Source organism: Meriones unguiculatus, chromosome 12 (assembly GCF_030254825.1).
Source record: "Meriones unguiculatus strain TT.TT164.6M chromosome 12, Bangor_MerUng_6.1, whole genome shotgun sequence".
Lineage (NCBI taxonomy): Eukaryota > Metazoa > Chordata > Mammalia > Rodentia > Muridae > Meriones > Meriones unguiculatus.
The window spans coordinates 27,842,797-27,860,899 of NC_083360.1; the positions used below are offsets into that span (position 1 = coordinate 27,842,797).

Genomic DNA, 18,103 nt, shown 5'->3' on the forward strand with positions numbered 1-18,103 from the left:
TTTTATGTGTTTTGCCTTAGTATATTTTACAGTTCACAGCTGTATAAGTTTTATGCCTAGGCACTTTGACAAGTTAGAATTTCACATTGAAAAATTATATGCATATTATGAGCTAATATTTTACATGATAAAATGTTTTTCATCTTTGTCAGAGTAAGTTTTGTGGTGGAACATCCATAGCTGAGAAAACAGAAAGATAACAGGTGCCTATGGAGCAGTTTTCACAATGTGCGGCTGGTCCAGAAAGTGTCCTGAAAAAAAAAAAAGTGGCACCTCTGCAGGAACAACCAAATGAATTAATTTGATGGACAGCTTTCAGTTAACTGCAACCTTGCTTTGTAACATTGATCAATCAAAACTGCCTTCTGCATGGCCAGGATTGCTTGGCTGGTTACTTCAGCTGGAGGTAGATAGCTCTCCAGTCTCAGCTTCAGCAAGCAGGCCTGGAGCAGGTCTGGCCGGTGTTCTATTCCTGGTCTTGTCCTGCGCTGTCAGTGTACTGAACACATGTGCTTTTCTGCTCTGGTCTGAAGAGTGAATTCTTTGACCTATTTGCCAGTTCTCTACAGGTTTCATCATGTTTTACCATTACAGACATTCCAAAAACTCTTTGTTTGTTTCTAGGTAAACTAGCTTAGGGGAAAAATTTTTTTTAAACAAAAATCTCACTCTGTGGCTCTGGCTGTTTTGGAACCCACTGTGTGGACCAGGCTAGCCTCGAACTCACAAAAATCTGCCTGCTTCTTCCTCTGCCTCTGCCTCTTCGATTAAAGATGTACACTGCCATCCCAAATTAGACATTTAAAGAAACAAACAAGCCACGTTTTATTGGTTATGAATGTCACAACATGCACCTGAATCCCACGCATTTTCCCCACCCCTTATACTCACCCTCCACCCTTGCAGCCTCTCACCCAACAGGGAAAAAAACCCAACCCAACTCATTATGGAAGCTGTAGTGTGTCACAGTGTGTCCCACAGTACACCCTTTTGGCCACACTTCTTTGCTTGCAGATGTTCACTGCAATGACTTTTTGGTCTGGTATGAGGCCTCTGACTTCTGCTACGCTGTCAATACTGAAAGCTCACTGGCACTTCTCTTGGGTATCCTGTTGTTGCCCTGTGTCATGGCGATCTTGTAGTTTTGGATCTACAGGACCAGCTCCTTTATTCACTCCAACAGTTCTTGATGAGGTAGATGTTGGGGTGGACCAATTCAAAGCCTTGGATCTGGTCCTGAGAGGTATCTGAGCTGGTCAGCCCACTGGCTCTCCCAATCTCATGCCCTCAGGGCCAGCTCCCTGGCAACCCTACCTCTGCACCCCACCATCCCACTGACAACCAGGGTCATCTCTACCCTGTTGCCCAGGCAAAGTGCAGGGCTTACTGTCCTGAGTGTTGCATCTGGTGAAGGACATGGCCCGTTCTCCGTTCTCCCGCTCTCATGACCCCAGGGCCAGTTCTCCTGCCTGCTATAAATGGCTAGGGAATAGGGAAGGGAGGGGGGCATCTTCCTCATCCATCTATGCCAGCACCCAACAGACAAGAAGCAGGGCCAGCTTTCTTGTGCTCACACCCTCAGGGCTGGCTCACCTGCAACTCTTATATTTAGGGCTTGCTCTCCCAAGTGCTGCAGCTGGTGAGGGGCATGGCCAGACTCTCCAAGGATGCCCTGGTGAAAGATGGGTCCAGTTCTCTACTGCTCTCAGACACCAGTATGTCCCTGTGTGGCAGACCAGACCAGGGATGTCCACATGGTCTTTGGTGGTAACAGACCCCTGCTGCTGCAGGGCCAGGGACCCAGACATGGCTCCAGGTGAGATCACCAGCCACTCACATCAGGCTGTTCTCACTACCCTTGAGTCTCTGCCTCTTTATTGTATTTACATCTTTCTGTTTCTCGTTCTCTTCCATTTCTCCACCACTTACTTTCTCCTCTTACTGGTGCCCAGGGTCTCTGAGTGTCTGGAGTCATCTCAGGAGCGGTCTCTGGAGTGCTCTGCCCTGCTCATGCATTATGGCTCTGGGCAGGGGTCATCTGCCTCCTGAGGCCTACATGGCACTGGACTAGTGGTCATCTCAGGCTTGGTCCCTTTCTGCGGCCTCATGTACAGGTTGGTCTGGTGGCCCTTTCAGGCTCACTTCTGGCCTGGCCCCCCCAGGTGGCCCCTTGTGAGGGTCATCTGTCTCAGGCTCACTGCTGCCTAGTAGTTCTTTTAGTCTCTGGCTTGTTCGCTGCTGTCCTGGGAGCCAGACTAGTGGTTCTCTCTGCCAGGCCCCCTGGTGCAGGACTGGTGTTCATCTTGGGCTCACCCTTTTTCAGGGAATGTTAAGCTACTAATCCTTCAGGTTCATAGGTCAGAACACTGAGGGTAGGCATAGCCTCTCTCCTCTCTGCCACCTACTGAGGCACATGTGACACAGTGGCCACACCCACAATGCGTCTAGGGCAGGGATACTAGACATTTTTTAATGCGTGTTTTAGAGTAAAGTTACTTTCTTTTAATTAAAGTTTTAATATTATAAAATTTAGTTGCTGGGGGCTGGAGAGATGGCTCAGCAGTTATGAGCACTGACTGCTCTTCCAGAGGACCTAGGTTCAATTCCCAGCACCCACATGGCTGCTCACAACTGTAACTCCAAGAGCTGACACCCTCACACAGACACACATGCTGGCTAAATACCAATGCTCATAAAATAAAAATAAATTAATTTAGTTGCTTAATTTTCCAGTAGTTTTCATCAATTTCATGTTTTTAAAATTAAAGACAATTTTTTATTTGTGTGTGTGTGTGTGTGTGTGTGTGTGTGTGTGTGTGTGTTGGTGCACATGCCTTGGTCTGTGTATGAGGGTCAGAGGACAATTTTGTGGAGTTGATTCTCTCCTTCCACATTTATATGGGTTCCAGGATTGAACTCTGTTAGCGTTCAGCAAGCACCTTTACCTGCTGAACCATCTCACCTGCCATAATTTCATTTTCATTCATTATTTTTCAAACAAAAATTTTAGGATTCCATCCCACTGAACTTTCTTTGTTTTGGGATTTTGTTTGGTGGCTGTGACTTTCTGCTTTGGCACAGCTGTCTATCTCAGTTACATATACATTTTCCCCTTTCATTTGGCCCACGTTTTACAGAAATTTTTATAAAGTGTTGAATATGAAGTTTACCCATGCTAGAGAAAAGAAACGTTTTTAAGGGCATGTAAATTGTAGTTTAGTAGTCCCACTGAAGTTCTTAGCATCTAACACATCTATGTGAACTGAGCATCTACGCTGATTATTGTAAAGTGAGAAGGTACACAAGGTTTTCTTGTGTATGTAGCTTTTCAAACCAGAGACATTAGTAGACTTTCATCAAAGCTTTTAGATCTAGGCATGTTTGACAGTTGCAGGGGCAATAGAGAATTGGGCCAGATTGGATGGGGACCCCTTCCCTTTTATTGACTCATCACACATATGACCTGGCTCTCGTTTGTTCTGCTTTAATCCTTGTTCTACTTCTTCCTCTTTCTCCTCCTCCACCCTATTCTCCGCCTTTGTTTCTCTTTTTCCTCCTTTCTTCATCTTAAATCAGGCATGGCTAAATCCCAGTGCTTGCAAAGTCAGTAGCACAAATGAATTAAAACATAAAAAAAAAGAAATGATTCATAAAAAAAGGAAAGATAATTATTCTTAGAAAGGTTTCAAACAGTATAAGTGCTATTGAAATGTACTGCTACCAGCAGTGGGAGTCTACCCACCTGCCTCCATAACTCCTCCAGGCCATCATCTCTGCCAGCACACAGACAATCACCATTTCAGCACACTGAGCCTATGACATCCTTTCAGGCTGCTTTTGGCTTCTGGGGTAGGTTTCTTCACAAACGAGGCTACAAGGTTTTAAATCAAAACTGTGACATACTTCATGTCCTACACAGCAGAATGCTTAGACCTTAGCAGATGGTCAAAACTCTGTTGAACCAGTGATTTCCTATTCCAAATAAAAGAGAATAAACTCAAAAGTGAGGTTTGGGAGATAACAATGTGGTAGCTTGTGGGGAAAACAAGTGTGGTCACGCTGTGTGTCTACCAGTAGGGACGCAGGACTGTCATCCAGGATTTTAACTCACCTTTACCACTCTACATGTACCACAGGCTTTCTGCTGCCAGGAACTGTGCACAGCACTGGCAACACAAAGAAAACAGCCCAAAGGATTTTCCCCTCGGTATTTCCCAAACTCTACTAGTGGGCTTTGGTTTCACTCCTAAGTATGCCAACTTACTTCCCAGTGAATCCCTCAGCCACTCTTACATCTCCTGGGAGTGCTTCTGTAGTACATGCCCCAAGTCTGACTGTGTTTTAACTGGTCCTTCCTCGCTACAAAGAGTGCACTGCTTGTTAACACACCTGGTAGTCAAAGGTCTTCATTACTTGCAATTTTCTTTCCATAGTTATTTAAAATGGGTATCTATGGGGCTTTCACTAATAGAAGGATAGATGAATGGATGGATGGAAAGATGGCTCAGGAGGTAAGGGCACTTGTCAACCAAGCCTTACGATGACCTGAGTTTAGTCCCCAGGACCCACATGGTAGAAGGAGAGAGCTGAGTCTCTCAAGTTGTCCTCTCACCTTCCACATGCATGCCTACACAAATATCCATACATATACAAATAAATGTATTTTTGAAACATAAATAAGTGGAGATGGAGGAGAAGAAAGAAGGAAAAAAGAAAGAGAATAGAATAAAAACAAGGATATCTGAAATCCTAAGACTCTGGCTTTCAGAAGGTTCTTTTTTGGGGAGGGTCGGGGGAGGCTGGGAATTCTAAGCAGTGTCTGCCCAGCTAACATGAGGCCCACAACATGATGTAGTTACACACTTGTAGACAAGCTTTACTTGCTCCCCCCACCTCAGCACACTCTTTGCCCAGCAACCATGAAGTGTGCCTATACATGAAGCAATTACACACTTGTAAAAACAAGTCTTGTTTGCTGTTCCTGACCTTGACACACATTGTGAAGCAGACACTTCTTATTCTCTTTAGGAGGACTCAGCCTCCAAAGTCTATATGTAACCAAAACAAACAAAAACAAAAAACCTAAAAACAAACAGACAAACAAAAACACTAGCACTGGAAACAAGGCTGATGCTGTCACCTTGTTTCTTCTTTGTATCTGAAGAAGTAAATACAAAAGGACAGTTATGTAGGCCTAGTTTTCTGCCTTGTTCTAGAAATGTGTCAAGTCTTAGGAAATGAATAAAGGTTTTTTATAAAGATAATATAATTTAAAAAAACTTGTGTGGGACTATATTCTTTTTATGCCAACAGGAAGAACTGCCTAAAGATTAAGCAGCTCCATTTTTACTAGCCAAGTAGCTGAAATAAACTGATGATCTATACTAGGAAGCACAAATTCTCCACTAGCAGCAGTTCTTTTCATACCACAGGACTGTTCTTAGATTACTGCCTGATACTAACTTAGTAAATATCTTTGTAAAATTGAGGCCTGTGTAGGCCTGCTTAATCTTTATATTTAGGATAAGGCTAGTGAAGCTGCACTGGGCAGCAGTTGATGCAGACTCATAACAAGTCCAGCTGCTGAGAGTCAGCGACTGCTAAATGCTCAGTCCTAATGGGACAATTGTATCAATTTTCTCCTTCCTCAAGGCTCAGGGAATATCATGGAAGAGGGGCTGGAAGGAATGTAAGAGCCAGAGGATGAGAAGCGCTGTGAGAGGACATGGATACTGCACTCGAGCTCTCTGTAGCTATAGTTCCCTGCCTAAGAGCAAACTATTACATGAGTCAGCTTTCCAACAAGCAGCACTAATTGGATCAATGGGATACAAAAATAAATAAAAGGAAAAGAAGGGCAGGGGGAAGTGGACTGTTTTAGGTGTCAGAGAGAAGTAGGATGGAGTTGAGCTGGCTATAATAAAAATACATTGTATGTATGGAATTGTCAAAGAATAAATAAAAATATTTTTGTTTTGTTTTGAGATAGGGTTTCATCATATAGACCTAGCTGTCTGGAACTCACTGTGTAGACCAGGTAGGCCTAGAACTTGACATCCTCCTACAACTTGGGGAGTACAGGAGGTACAAGCATTTACCACTACACTCACTGGCCTGTTTTTATTTCGTTATTTTAAAAGATGATTCCTTTATTAAAAAAGATTCAAAATTGTATTGCATGTTTATTTGTGTGGGCATATATGTGCCTTTGCATGTGTGCCACAGCACGCACATGGAGGTCAGAGACAACTTACAGGGGTCTCTACTCTGGATTTCAGGGATGGAATGTAGGATTCCATGACGAGTGCCTTTACCTTCAAAACCTTCTCATTGGACCCTAAAGATATTTAATGAGGCAGTGGTGGTGCACAGCTTTAATCCTAGCACTGGGGAGGCAGAGGCAGGTGGATCTCCAAGTTCAAGGTAGCCTGGTCTACAGAGAGTTCCAGGACAGTCAGGGCTACACAGAGAAAACAAAACAACAACAACAAAAAGATATTTAATGAAACTAGCTACATCTGTGGTTGTCTTTGTTTTTTTTTTTTTTTAAGTAGATCCACATTTTGTGTTGGAATACTTTTATTTCTGCCTAAAAGACTTGTCATATTTCCTGTAGAACATGTTTGTTGGGAATAAATTCCTTCAGTTTTCACATGTCTGAAAAGTCTATTTCACCTTGGCTTTCCAGCTTTATAAATATGGAGTGCTGGGCTGACGAGTGCTCTGGTGCTGTAAGTCTTGCCTCATTACTTGTTCACTTACGCGTTTTCCTTTATTTTACTCTGGCTGCTTTAGGATTTTTCTGTTGGTTACAGGTTTGAGTTATTTTATTGTGCTGTGCCATTTTCTTCATGTTTTATGTGCTTGGTGTCCTTGACCGTCTTGCTTGTTTAATTTCTGTCAGTTTTGAAAAGCTAGATATCAATTATTCAAATACTTAGGTATGTATATGTGTCAGTTTTTAGTCTGTTTAGTGAGTTTATTTTTCTGATTTTTGTCTCCTGTTTTGAATAATTGTCAAATATTGTAAATTTTATCTTCTCAGGTCTTTGTGGTTTTGGATTCCATAAATATAGTTGGGCTTTGTTCTGAAACCACAGTAAAATTAACTGAAAACAATTTGGTTCTTTGGGTCTTGTAAGATTTATTTGGGGACAGACATGGTTTTTGGAGCCAGGTTAGGAATATGTAGTCTAGAGATCAGTTCAAGGCCAGGCCATCATGATCTTCATCTTCATGAGATCCTGTTTCAAAACATTGCCAACAACCATTACCAATTTAAAAAAAAAAAAAAAAAAAAAAAAAAAAAAACAGCAAAAGATTTGTTAGGCAGGACCAGACTACGGGTTAGACAATGCCTAATTATTTTAAATACAAAGACTAAACTTCCTGAGTTGTGAGTTTCTTGGTCTGACTGGAGGTACTGCTTGCTGCTGTTAAGGATCAGGCACTGATTCGTCCTTCACAGGGATTCCTCCTGTGCTGTGGGGGGCCTTTGTAACGATCTACGTGAGGCAAGAAGGAAATCTGATTCAGCATGACTCAGTAGCCGGTGTTGGTTCGAACTTCTAGACTCTAACATCGGACAGTTTATTGTAGGCATATTTAAATGTAGTATAATTTGAAAAAACAAGTTTTCTTGTGCACAGTTTCCTGAGGCATAATTACATTGAAGTTCTTTTCAAAGTACACTTCTTCCATGAAGATGGGTTCTAGAGATAGGCTACATGTGTCATCTTATGGGCCTAGGGGGGTTCTGGGGTGGTCTCAGTCATACAGGTAGCATAGAGGTCATTTAGACTATTAGCTACTCCTAGTCCTGGTTGTAGGCGCAGGGGGAACCACTGGCTGTGTAGAGAATGCAAAGGCCACCTAGACTGTTAGCCACTTCTAGTCCTGCTTGTGGGAGCTTGGGGAAACCAGGTATGTCCTGGCCCTACAAATAGCGCAGGGGTTACCAAGGCCAGTGTTTCTCAACCTGTGAGTCATGATGTTCTGCATATCAGACCTTTGTGCTCCCAACACTGTGCCTCAGTTTTTTACATGATCACACCCATCAATAATCTCTGACTACTCCAGCACAGCGCATTGCAAGTCTCTGATGTTTCTTTGTGCAGGCCTCTCTAGGGCTTTCTGTGAGTTCAAGATGCCTGGATTCTCTTACTCTTCAGCTGTTTCGAGTCCCCTCTGTCTGGGCTGGTTTTCACTAACTTGTCAGCTTGCTTCAAATGGGCTAGGACTGAATGTGTTAATTTGTGATCTGTCTGATATCTTGTCTGGGAGCCAAACATTTAGTAAATGATTTATAGAAAATGTTTTAATTTTGAGAGACAGCTGGAAAATATCAGCTGATGAAAATCTTCACTTATATTTAACTACCTTTCACAATTTAAGAAAAATAGTATATTGGTAAGGATTTTTGTAAGTAGCAAACCATTTAGTATAGAATTGTTTTCTGTGTATTTAGTGTGTGAATTTTACTGACACCTGGAAACTCTGGCATACATCATTGTAGAGAGTGTCCGCCTTTCCCTGTAGATGCTGCTCAGAGTCATGCATGGTGGCTGAAGCTCACAAACACATTGGGCTGACCAGTGTTGCTTTCCCTGTTTTCATTTCCTAGTAGGCAATATAACTAGACTCTTACTTTAAAAAACCCAAAACCAAAAGATAAAGAACAATTTATTTAATAAATCCATTATTGGGCATATTGAAAGTGTGTTTAAAGAAAAAATGTTGCTGAGTCAGAGGTCCAGCTAGGAGAGGCCACAGCAGGTCTAACAGTGCATTCTGTGTCTGCAAGACAGGCGTACATCACTTCTAGTTATGACCTTCCTCATGACCAGCCTCATTTTTAGCCATACAAAATAATGACCTGTGAATTTAAATTTTTGTTTGTTCGTTTTTCAAGACAGAGTTTCTTTGTGTAGCCCTGGCTGTCCTGAAACTTGCTTTGTAGATCAGGCTGTCCTTGAACTCAGAAATCCTCCTGCCTCTATCTCCTGAGTGCTGGGATTAAAGGCATGCACCACCACTGCCTGGTATAAATTTAAATTTAAGGATTGTTTTTTATGACTGTTTTGATAAAACTGCTATTTAATTGTTGTTTCCTTTATATTTAAGTGTGAACTAGTGATTTGCTGTAAACGTTTTACCAGTCCGGTCTCTTAAGATAGGAAATGAATGTTAGTGTCATTGGGCACAAGCAGATAATACCACCTTTTTTGTTCTCATTCCAGATGATGCTAAGTTTTAAAATTTACAGTGTCACTGGGTTTAAAATGCCAGATACTCCACAGGGAAAACTTTGTTCCAAGTTACCAGCTACATTTTGAAAGGAGGAATACCTTTTAAAATCATCCTCACTGGATGGTGGTGGCTCACACCTTTAATTCCAGCACTTTGGAGGCAGAGGCCAGCGGATCTCTTGAGTTTGAAGCCAGCCTGGTCTACAGAGTGAGTTCTAGAACAACCAGGGCTACTAGAGGACAGGACAGACAGTCTGGAAAAACCAATCAATCAGTCAATAAAAATCATCCTCACACCTTTGTGTTTATATGTAACTCAGTCTTTTCTTTTTCATTTCTGTAGGTACTGCCAGAGACTGACATTGGCTTCGATGTGAAATGAAAGTTGAAAATGGCATCTCCATGTGTGTTGCTATCATGGTGTTGATTCACTGGTCATGCCTGAAGAGAGAAATTGTGTTGTAGAGAGCTGACTGCTGCGCGGTCACTGCTGTCCTCCATGCTCAGCTCGTCTCCCATCTGCTGGAGTGAAACCCTCTCTGGATACCTACACAACATCCGCTGTAGAAAATGCTTTGTGTTTTAAGGATGTCAGCAACCTAAGTTCACGCGCCCCGTCTGTACAGTTGTTGTGGATGGTTTGCCATCTGAAAGCACCTCACGTTCTCATCCAGGCCCTGTGTCTGTTTCTGACATGTCTCTGCTTCATGCATTGGGCCCAGTGCAAACCTGGCTGGGACAAGAGCTCGAGAAATGTGGCATTGACGCCATGATTTATTCACGGTATATTCTCAGTCTTCTGCTGCATGACAGCTATGACTACGACCTGCAGGAACAGGTATTCACATGTGTTAAATGCTTTATGACAGATGATAGCTGTGTGTTTATTTACATTCTATTGTGATGAAATACCCCAGCAGAAGCTTAGCTTAAGGGAGAATGTTTGTCTGAGTCAGAAATCCAGATTCTGGTTCTTCATGACAGGGAAGTCACAGTGGCTGGAATTAGAGAGAACTGGTCACATTAGACCCAGGCAAGAACAGTGAGCAGTGAATGCATGCCAGTGCTCAGCTTGCCCTCTCCATTCTGTGTCATCCAGGATCCTCTGCTCAGGGAAGGATGCCACCCACAGCTAAGATGGGTCTTCCTGCATCAACTCAGTCAAGTCAGTCCTCCACAGTTCTCAGGGTGCCTTCATCTAGAGCAGAGGTTCTCAAGCTTCCTAATGCTGCAGCCCTTTAATACCTCATGTTATGGTGACCCTCAACCAGAACAATATTTCACTGCTGCTTCATAACTGTAATTTTGCTACTGCTAAGAATCATAACAAGCTAGATGGTAGTGGCACACGCCTTTAATCCCAGCACTTGGGAGACAGAGGCAGGTGGATCTCAGTTCTAGGCCAGCCTGGTCTACAAAAGAGAGTCCAGGAGAGCCAAGGCTCCACACAGAGAAACCCTGTCTAAAAAAAAAAAGTAATGTTAATACGTGATACACACGATATCTGCCATGACTCCCAAGGGGTCTTGACCCACAGGTTGAGAACCACTTATCTAGACAGTCTCTCACACGTGTGCCTTTCAGCTTGCCTCCTAGGTATCAAGTTGACAGTATTAACTGTACTTGTATATTCTTTTATTTATTTTTGAAGTGGAAGGGCACATGTGCCACAGCATTTGTGTGGAGATCAGATGACAACTTGTAGGAGTTGATTCTCCTTTCCACCTTGTAGGGTCCAGGGACTGAACTCAGGTTGTCAGGCTTAATGGCAGGTAACTTTACCTGTTGAACCATATCACCAAATCTATATCTGTACATTCTTAAAGATTTAAAAATATTTTATGTGTATGAGTGTTTTGCTTTTGTGGATATATGTGCACCATGTGCATTTCTGGTGCTTGTGAAAGTCAGAAGGTTAGATACCTTCAATGAGAATTAAGGACAGTTGTAAGCCACCATGTGAATACTGGGAACCAAACCTGGGTTCTTGGAAAGAGCAGCAAGTGCTCTTAATTGCTAAGCATCTCTTCATCCCCATACGTGTACATGCTTAAGACTTCAGGTATTCCAGATGAGAGCTGATCATTGTGTAGTATGAGAAATTTTCTTTCTAAATTCTGTCAGTAACATGATTGCAACAGAGTATCATTGTCTGGTCCACACTGACAGTTAACTCATAGACTTTTTCCCTATTGCTTACTTCTGACATAGGCTTTTGTCTCTCATCTGCACTAGGAATACATTGATGACCTTCTGCCTTTGCATACCACATCTCTGAATGTTGGTTTCTACTGCTAGGAAAGTTAGTCACATTTCTATTCTATTCCTTCCATTCCAAGGTGAATACTGTATTTATCTGGAAGAATGATATTAATGACAGTGTACAAGACAAATCGGTATTCTTAAAAAGTCCTGTCAAGCCCATAACCTTACCAGATGTCACTGTATGTCACTCTCTGTCATCATACATTTTATTTGATGTAGGTGTTGAATTTAAGGTCAGAAACCAGTCAAATGTTGATTCTCCAGAAGAAAAGCCAAACCAAAACAAAAACCCTCACTCCCAGCCTCACTCTTCAAGAACTGCTGCCAGTTTCCTCCAGAAGGATGGTCTTCCCAAGTGCCGGAGTGGCCTTTACCTAACACTGTATGCAAACTCTACAGTCTTGTGGTTTTTAAAAACTCTTAGTCCAAAGAAAGGGGTATTTTGGGAGTAGTTTTGTTTTAAATCATTGATACGAACAGCAGGAGCAAATTTTTAAAAAAGCTTTTTATTGGTTCTTTGTGAATGTCATATCATGCACCCCAATCCCACACAGCTCCCCAACTCCTCATACCCTAAACAGAGAGAGAGAAAAAAATCTTGTTGTGGATGCTGTAGTGTGTCACAGTGTGTCTCACAGTGTACCCTTTTGTCCACATTTCTTTGCTTGCAAATGTTCATTGCAATGACGCCTTGGTCTGGCATAAGGCCTCTAGCTCTCTAGCAATACTAGAACTCTATTTGGACTCCTCCTGGATATCCTATTATTGCCCTGTGTCATGGAGATCTTGTAATTTTGGACCTGTAGGACTGGCCCCTTCATGCACGCCAGTTTGTTGGTGGGTTAGATGTTCAGGTGGGCCAATTCAAAGCCCTGGATTTGGGTGTGAGAAGTATCTGAGCTGGTCAGCCCACTGGCTCTCCTGCTCTCATGACCTTGGGTGTGTTTCATCAGCACCCCCTTCTACCAAGGTCAGCTCCACTCTGCTGCCCAGGCGAGGTGCAGGGCCCATTCCTCTGAGTGTTACAGCTGGTGAAGGGTATCGCCAGTTCTCTCACTCTCATGACCCTGGGACCAGCTCTTCTGCCTGCCATGGGTGTCAAGGAACAATGGAGGGGAGGAGGGCATTTCTCCCTCATCTGCACCACTGCACAGCAGACAAGAGGCAGGGCCAGCTCTTTTGCGCTCAGGCCCTTGAGGCTGGCTCATCTACAACCCCCACATCCAGGGCCAGGGCTGCTGGCCTGCCCAGGTGAGGTACAGGGCCCACTCTACTGAGTGCTGTAGCAGGTAAGGGGTGTGGCCAGCTTTCCTGCCCTTATAATCCCAGTGCCAGCTCTCTTACCTGCTGTTGATGGCAAGGGGTGAGGATGGTACAAGGCATCTTTCCCTCATTTATGCTGCCACCTTGCAGACAAATTACAGAGTCAGTCCTCCCATGCTCACACTCTTGGGGCTAGTTCACTTATGCCTCTGCCATCAGGATCAGCTCCACTGACCAGGTGAAGGATAGGGTCAGGCATTTCTCCCTCAACCACACAGCTGCACAGCAGACATGAGGCAGGGCTGGCTCTAACATACTCAGTTCCTGGGCCAGCGCACCAACAACCCTTACATCTGGGCCTAGCTTTACTGTGCTGCAGGGCCAGTTCTCCCACTCTGGCAATCTTATGGCCAGCACTACTGCTTGTAGGAAGCAAGGGGTGGTGGAGAGCAGCATTTCTCCCTCACCTATGTCACTAAAAAGCAGACAAGTGGTGGGGCCAGCTGTCCTACACTCATGCCCTCGGGACTAGCTTGCCTGTGCCCCCAACACCAGGGTCAACTCGACTGTGATGCCCAGGTGAGGTGCAGGGCTTGTTCTCCCATGCACTGCAGCTGGTGAGAGGCAGGGACAGCTCTTCTGCTCGAATGACCCCAGGGCCAGATCTTCCATCTGCTGCAAGGGGAGAGGGGAGGGAGGTTGTCCCTCCCTTATCCATATCACTGCACGGGAGACTGGCAGGGCCAGCTGTCCCCGATTATATCCTCAGGGAATCCTAACCTGAAACTCCAGAAATGTGCAGCTGGCTAGGAGTTGGGTCAGCTCTCATGCCCCCAGGGCCAGCTTTTCCAGGATATCCAGGTGAAGGGTGGGGCAAATTCTGCACACAGCCCTCAGACATCAACATGCCTCTGGGTGGTAGACCAGGGACCAGGGATGTCTGCCTGAACTTTGGTGATAACAGACTTCCGCTGCTGCAGGGCCACAGACTACGACTCCCTTTGGTTGCACAGGCCAGGACCCTACCATGATCCTACATGGGATCACCAGCCACTCACATCAGGCTGTTCCTCATTACCCTTGAGTCTCCAATTCTGTCTTTCTTCACTGTGCCAACATCCGCCTGTTTCTTACTCTCTTCCATTTGTCCACCACTTACTTGCACCTCTTAGTGGAGCCCAGGGTCTCTGTGTGTCTGGGATTGTCTCAGGAATGGTCTTTTGAGTGCTATGCCCTGCTCATGTGTTACGGCTCTGGTCAGGAGTCACTTCAGGCATGACCTGTCCTCTCAGGGCTGCACGGTGCTGGACTGGTGGTTATCTCAGGCTAGCTCCCTGTCTGGGGCCTCATGGTGTCGGAATGCTGGTTGCCTCAGGCTTGCTTTTTTCAGGGAATTTTATGCTACCAATCAGATGTTCACAGGTCAGAACATAGAGCATTAGATATTGCTGCTCTCTGACACCTACTAATGCGATGTGACACAGCAGCCAGCACCTCTTGGGGCAGAAGAAACAAACTTTTATTGACAGGAATCTGGCTTTACACCCCCCCCCCAACACACACACACGGCCCTAGTACAATAAATAATACAAAGGCTTTCTCTAAGGCTCCTAATATTTTCACACATCACTTGCCCAGAGCTGGTTTTCTTGTAGCTGGTGTTAGCATTCTTGGGTTGGGCACATCTATACTTTCCTGGCTTCTAGGTTACTTACTGCTCTAGCTAGGAAATAGGTCAAATAAAGTTTTGTCTTCTGTTTTTTGTTTATTTATTTCTATCTTTTGTTTTACTCTGATATCTCTGGCTGGCCTTGAACCTGAACTAATATTCCTGCCTCGGTCTTCCAAGTGTTGGGAACATAATATGCCTACACACCCAGTTGAAGTAAGGTTCTGAAGGGATCAAAAACTTCATGATCAGCAAATGTGCTATTTTGGAATCAGCTTTTTAATTTATTGCTGTCTTTCTAGAAAATGTAAAATAGAGAGAGGCAGGTAAGATGTTAGTTCTCATTAGAAACTCGTTGGAAGCATGGTCTTTCCAGGAATGAAGTTTCTCGTAGATACTTGAGTTCATGGTGGATAGGTTGTTCTTAGTAAGACTTTAACTTCTCGCTTCTTAGAATTGTTTGTCAGGAGTCTCAGTCAGTGCATTTCCTAAAACAAGGTGCTCATACACTAGGTGCTGTGGGCTGTAGAGAGTGAAGTGTAGACATGATCAAAGGAGATGCAGGCTCTGATAGACTTGGTCGGGTGTTCTCTGGTTTCTTATTCATATTAAAAGTTGGGATCAGGGATCAGAGAAACAGTGTGTCCCCACCCAAATTTGGTCCTTCTCTCAAGTTCTGGTTCATTGCTTACAGACAAACAGACAAAAGCTGGGAAAGCACAACTATGTCTGGAGTTATGAGGAGGACCTATATGGGAACAGCCCTAAAGTACTATTTGGGGGTGGGTGTTGTGTATGTGTGTATGTTTAAATGTGTATGGGTACAAACAGAGTCCTATGACAGACATCAGATTAACTTCCTCAACTACTCTTCACTTTATTGAGACAGGACTATTGAACCTGGACTTTGCCAAATCCAGCTTGCCTAGCAAGCTTGCCTTTGGGATTCTCTGACTCTACCTCTAAGTGCTAAGATTACAGTTGGCTGGCTACCATGCCTGCCCAGCTGTGCAGATGCTGTGCAGATCCAAACTCAGGTCCTCACACTTGTACACCAAATGCTTTATCCACTGAGCATCTCCCTAGTCACCAAAAGTACTTTTTTACTTAGCACTGGTAAGACAGAGAATACTGTGTCTTGTCAGGGAAGAACAAATAAAAAATGGTTATTGTTAAATTTATTTTCATTATGTTTTTTTTATGGGTATAGGGGTGTGTGTGTGTGTGTGTGTGTGTGTGTGTGTGTGTGTGCAGGTGCCCTGGAGACCTAAGAGGGCAGTTTTAGATGCCCTGAGCTAGAGTTGCAGGCAGTTTGTGAGATACTCTGCACTGGTAATGGAAACTAAAGTGGGATCCTCTTCAAGAGCAGCCAGTGCTCATGATCACTCTCCTGCAGTTGTCAGCCACCTATAAAGGTGGTAGAAACAAATGTGTGCTTAAAATCCAAACTATTTATTTGGTATAGAATTACTTTCCAGGAGCATGTACTGTTGTTAATGGGAAATGTGTAAAATGAAGGAATGTATGTGAGGAATGTCCAAGTCAGAACAGCATCAGTGCTAATGCTGATGGTATGAACCTGAGTCTATATTCTGCACCAGAAGGCCATTTTATTTTATTTCATTTTTTGAGACATGGCCTCATGTAACCTTGTCTGCCCTTGAGCTCACTCTGTAACCAACAATGACCTTGAACTTCTGGTTCTCCTGCCGCTACCTTACAAGTGCTGGGATTATAGCTGTGCACCACCATGTCCAGTTTATGTGATGCTATTAATTGAACCCAGGATATCCTGCATGCTAGGCAAGCACTCAACCAACTGAACAACTTTGTAGCTCCTTTGTTTAAATTAAAAAAAAAATGTAATAGTGTGTGTGGTTGCATTGTGAGTATGGATGCCTAAGGAGGTTAGGAGCATCAGATCCTCTGGAATTGGAGTTACATGTGGTTGTGAGCCACCTGATGACGGTGCTAGGACTAGAACTCATGTTGTCTGGAAGAGCAGCAATGGGCTTTTAATCTCACTAAGCCATTTTTCCAGCCTGTTTTGTGTGTGTGTGTTTAAAAATATTTTGGTAGAACAAAAAAGTCTTGATGATAAACATTACATTTTGAAGATTCAGTTTTTAGCATTATACACATGTAACACAGTATTGGACAGAGACAACTAAGGATGGATCCCTAAAAGGCATTTGACAGTTTGTAGAGCAACAAAACACTGGGTTTGCCAGAGTTTGAGGACAGAGATACCAGGGGTCTATGTGTGGACCAAGAAATAGTATGAGTCAGTGATGGAGCTGCGAGCGGAGAGCAAGCAGAAGATACTGAAGAGCTGGCTCTGGTGTGGATTTGTAGTTCAGTCATTGAGGCAAGAGGCCAATATTCCTTCAGCTAGCAGTGCAGAGCTACATGGTAGTGGGAATGCAAACTTTGGACACCTGAAGTCAGGGGACCACTGAGGAGACAGTCTCTGTTTGGGGAAGACGTAGAGGGCAGGAGTGCATCCAGCTGCCCTGAAAAGCCATTTGTTTGCAGCTTTCTGTTTCTTCCAGCAGCAGGTATCAGTTCTTCCAAGAAGGAGGATGAAAAGTTAGTGGATTAACAGACATCTTAGATTCTGGTCATAGTTTGCATTCACAAGTGCCTAAAAGGTCTAACCTGAACTGGCTTGAGGGGGGTCACTTAGCTGCACATGCGGAAGTCGGCTGGCCCTGCTTGGTTTGGTTGCAAACTTCAGTGTCGCTGGGGCTTCTGCTCTCTCTGGCTGCCTCCTCCTTTCAGCTTGGTTTTGACCTTACTCCTGGTAGGGGCAGATGTTGGTGACACTGGGCATCATGTTCCCCCACATCGTCCAGAACCACGGAGCACTCATTTCTGACTGGTCTCCTGACTCTTGAGCAGACTCTTGAAGGCAGGCCCTCTACTTTGCTTTCAGCCACGGGGGCCTGAAGTGAGTGGTAGTGTGTGTGCTGAGGGAGGGGGATCACAGTCTCATTCAGGCACACTGGGCTCTGTTCTTCAGGAGGCTGTTAACAGGAAGATGTGGGAGGCAAGGGTGGGTGCTTAGCAGCAGACGGCAGTGACACCAGCTGTAGTTTAGAATACCGTGTTCTTTTCTTCCTCCAGTTCCCAATCTCCTTTTTGACAGAAGACAGCATGAGGAAGTCAATCAAAGCCCTAACCTTATGTCACCTCACCAGTGTGGCTAGAAAAGCAGCTGCTAACAAATAGACAGTCGCCTGGGGAGTCTTCTGCCTTGTGCACTTTTGGTACTTGATAATTGTGTTCTGCCTTCTGGATGAGGGCTTCAAAACACACACACACACACACACACACACACACACTTGATCTTTTTCAGTGTTTTGAGTGAACTGTTTGGTACATGTCTACTGATTTATGTTTATCAACTAGTCTACTTTTAGTGGTGCATAGAACATAAAATGATAACAAGTATGCAACAGTGAACTTTCTCTTGTGACAAAATAAACACATACACACATCTCTCACACACAAACACAAGCACACACACACACACACACACACACACTGAGGAAAAACCTGAAAGGGAAGGATTATTTTGGCTCAGAGTGTGAGAGATTTCAGTCTGTATCAGGCTGGTTCCATTGTTTTTACAGTGTGATAAAGTAGAAAACATGCT

The 18,103-nt window shown here is 44.0% G+C and overlaps 1 protein-coding gene, 1 non-coding gene and 1 pseudogene across 8 annotated transcripts in view; 1 reads left to right on the forward strand and 2 right to left on the reverse strand.

Moving 5' to 3' along the window:
* Positions 1-18,103, forward strand: part of Kiaa0232 (KIAA0232 ortholog) — a 67,583-nt gene that overhangs the window by 13,091 nt on the left and 36,389 nt on the right. For all 7 annotated transcript variants that reach the window (XM_060365422.1, XM_060365423.1, XM_060365424.1 and 4 more), the window contains exon 2: positions 9,592-10,086. In XM_060365422.1, coding sequence (XP_060221405.1) covers positions 9,943-10,086 — 144 coding nt within the window. In that variant the 5' untranslated portion in view covers positions 9,592-9,942. The remainder of the gene's footprint in view (positions 1-9,591; positions 10,087-18,103) is intronic.
* Positions 2,326-2,454, reverse strand: LOC132646899 (small nucleolar RNA SNORA17). The gene has a single exon (XR_009585236.1). It is a non-coding gene; the product is annotated as a small nucleolar RNA SNORA17 (small nucleolar RNA).
* Positions 14,174-14,283, reverse strand: LOC132646920 (small nucleolar RNA SNORA17; annotated as a pseudogene).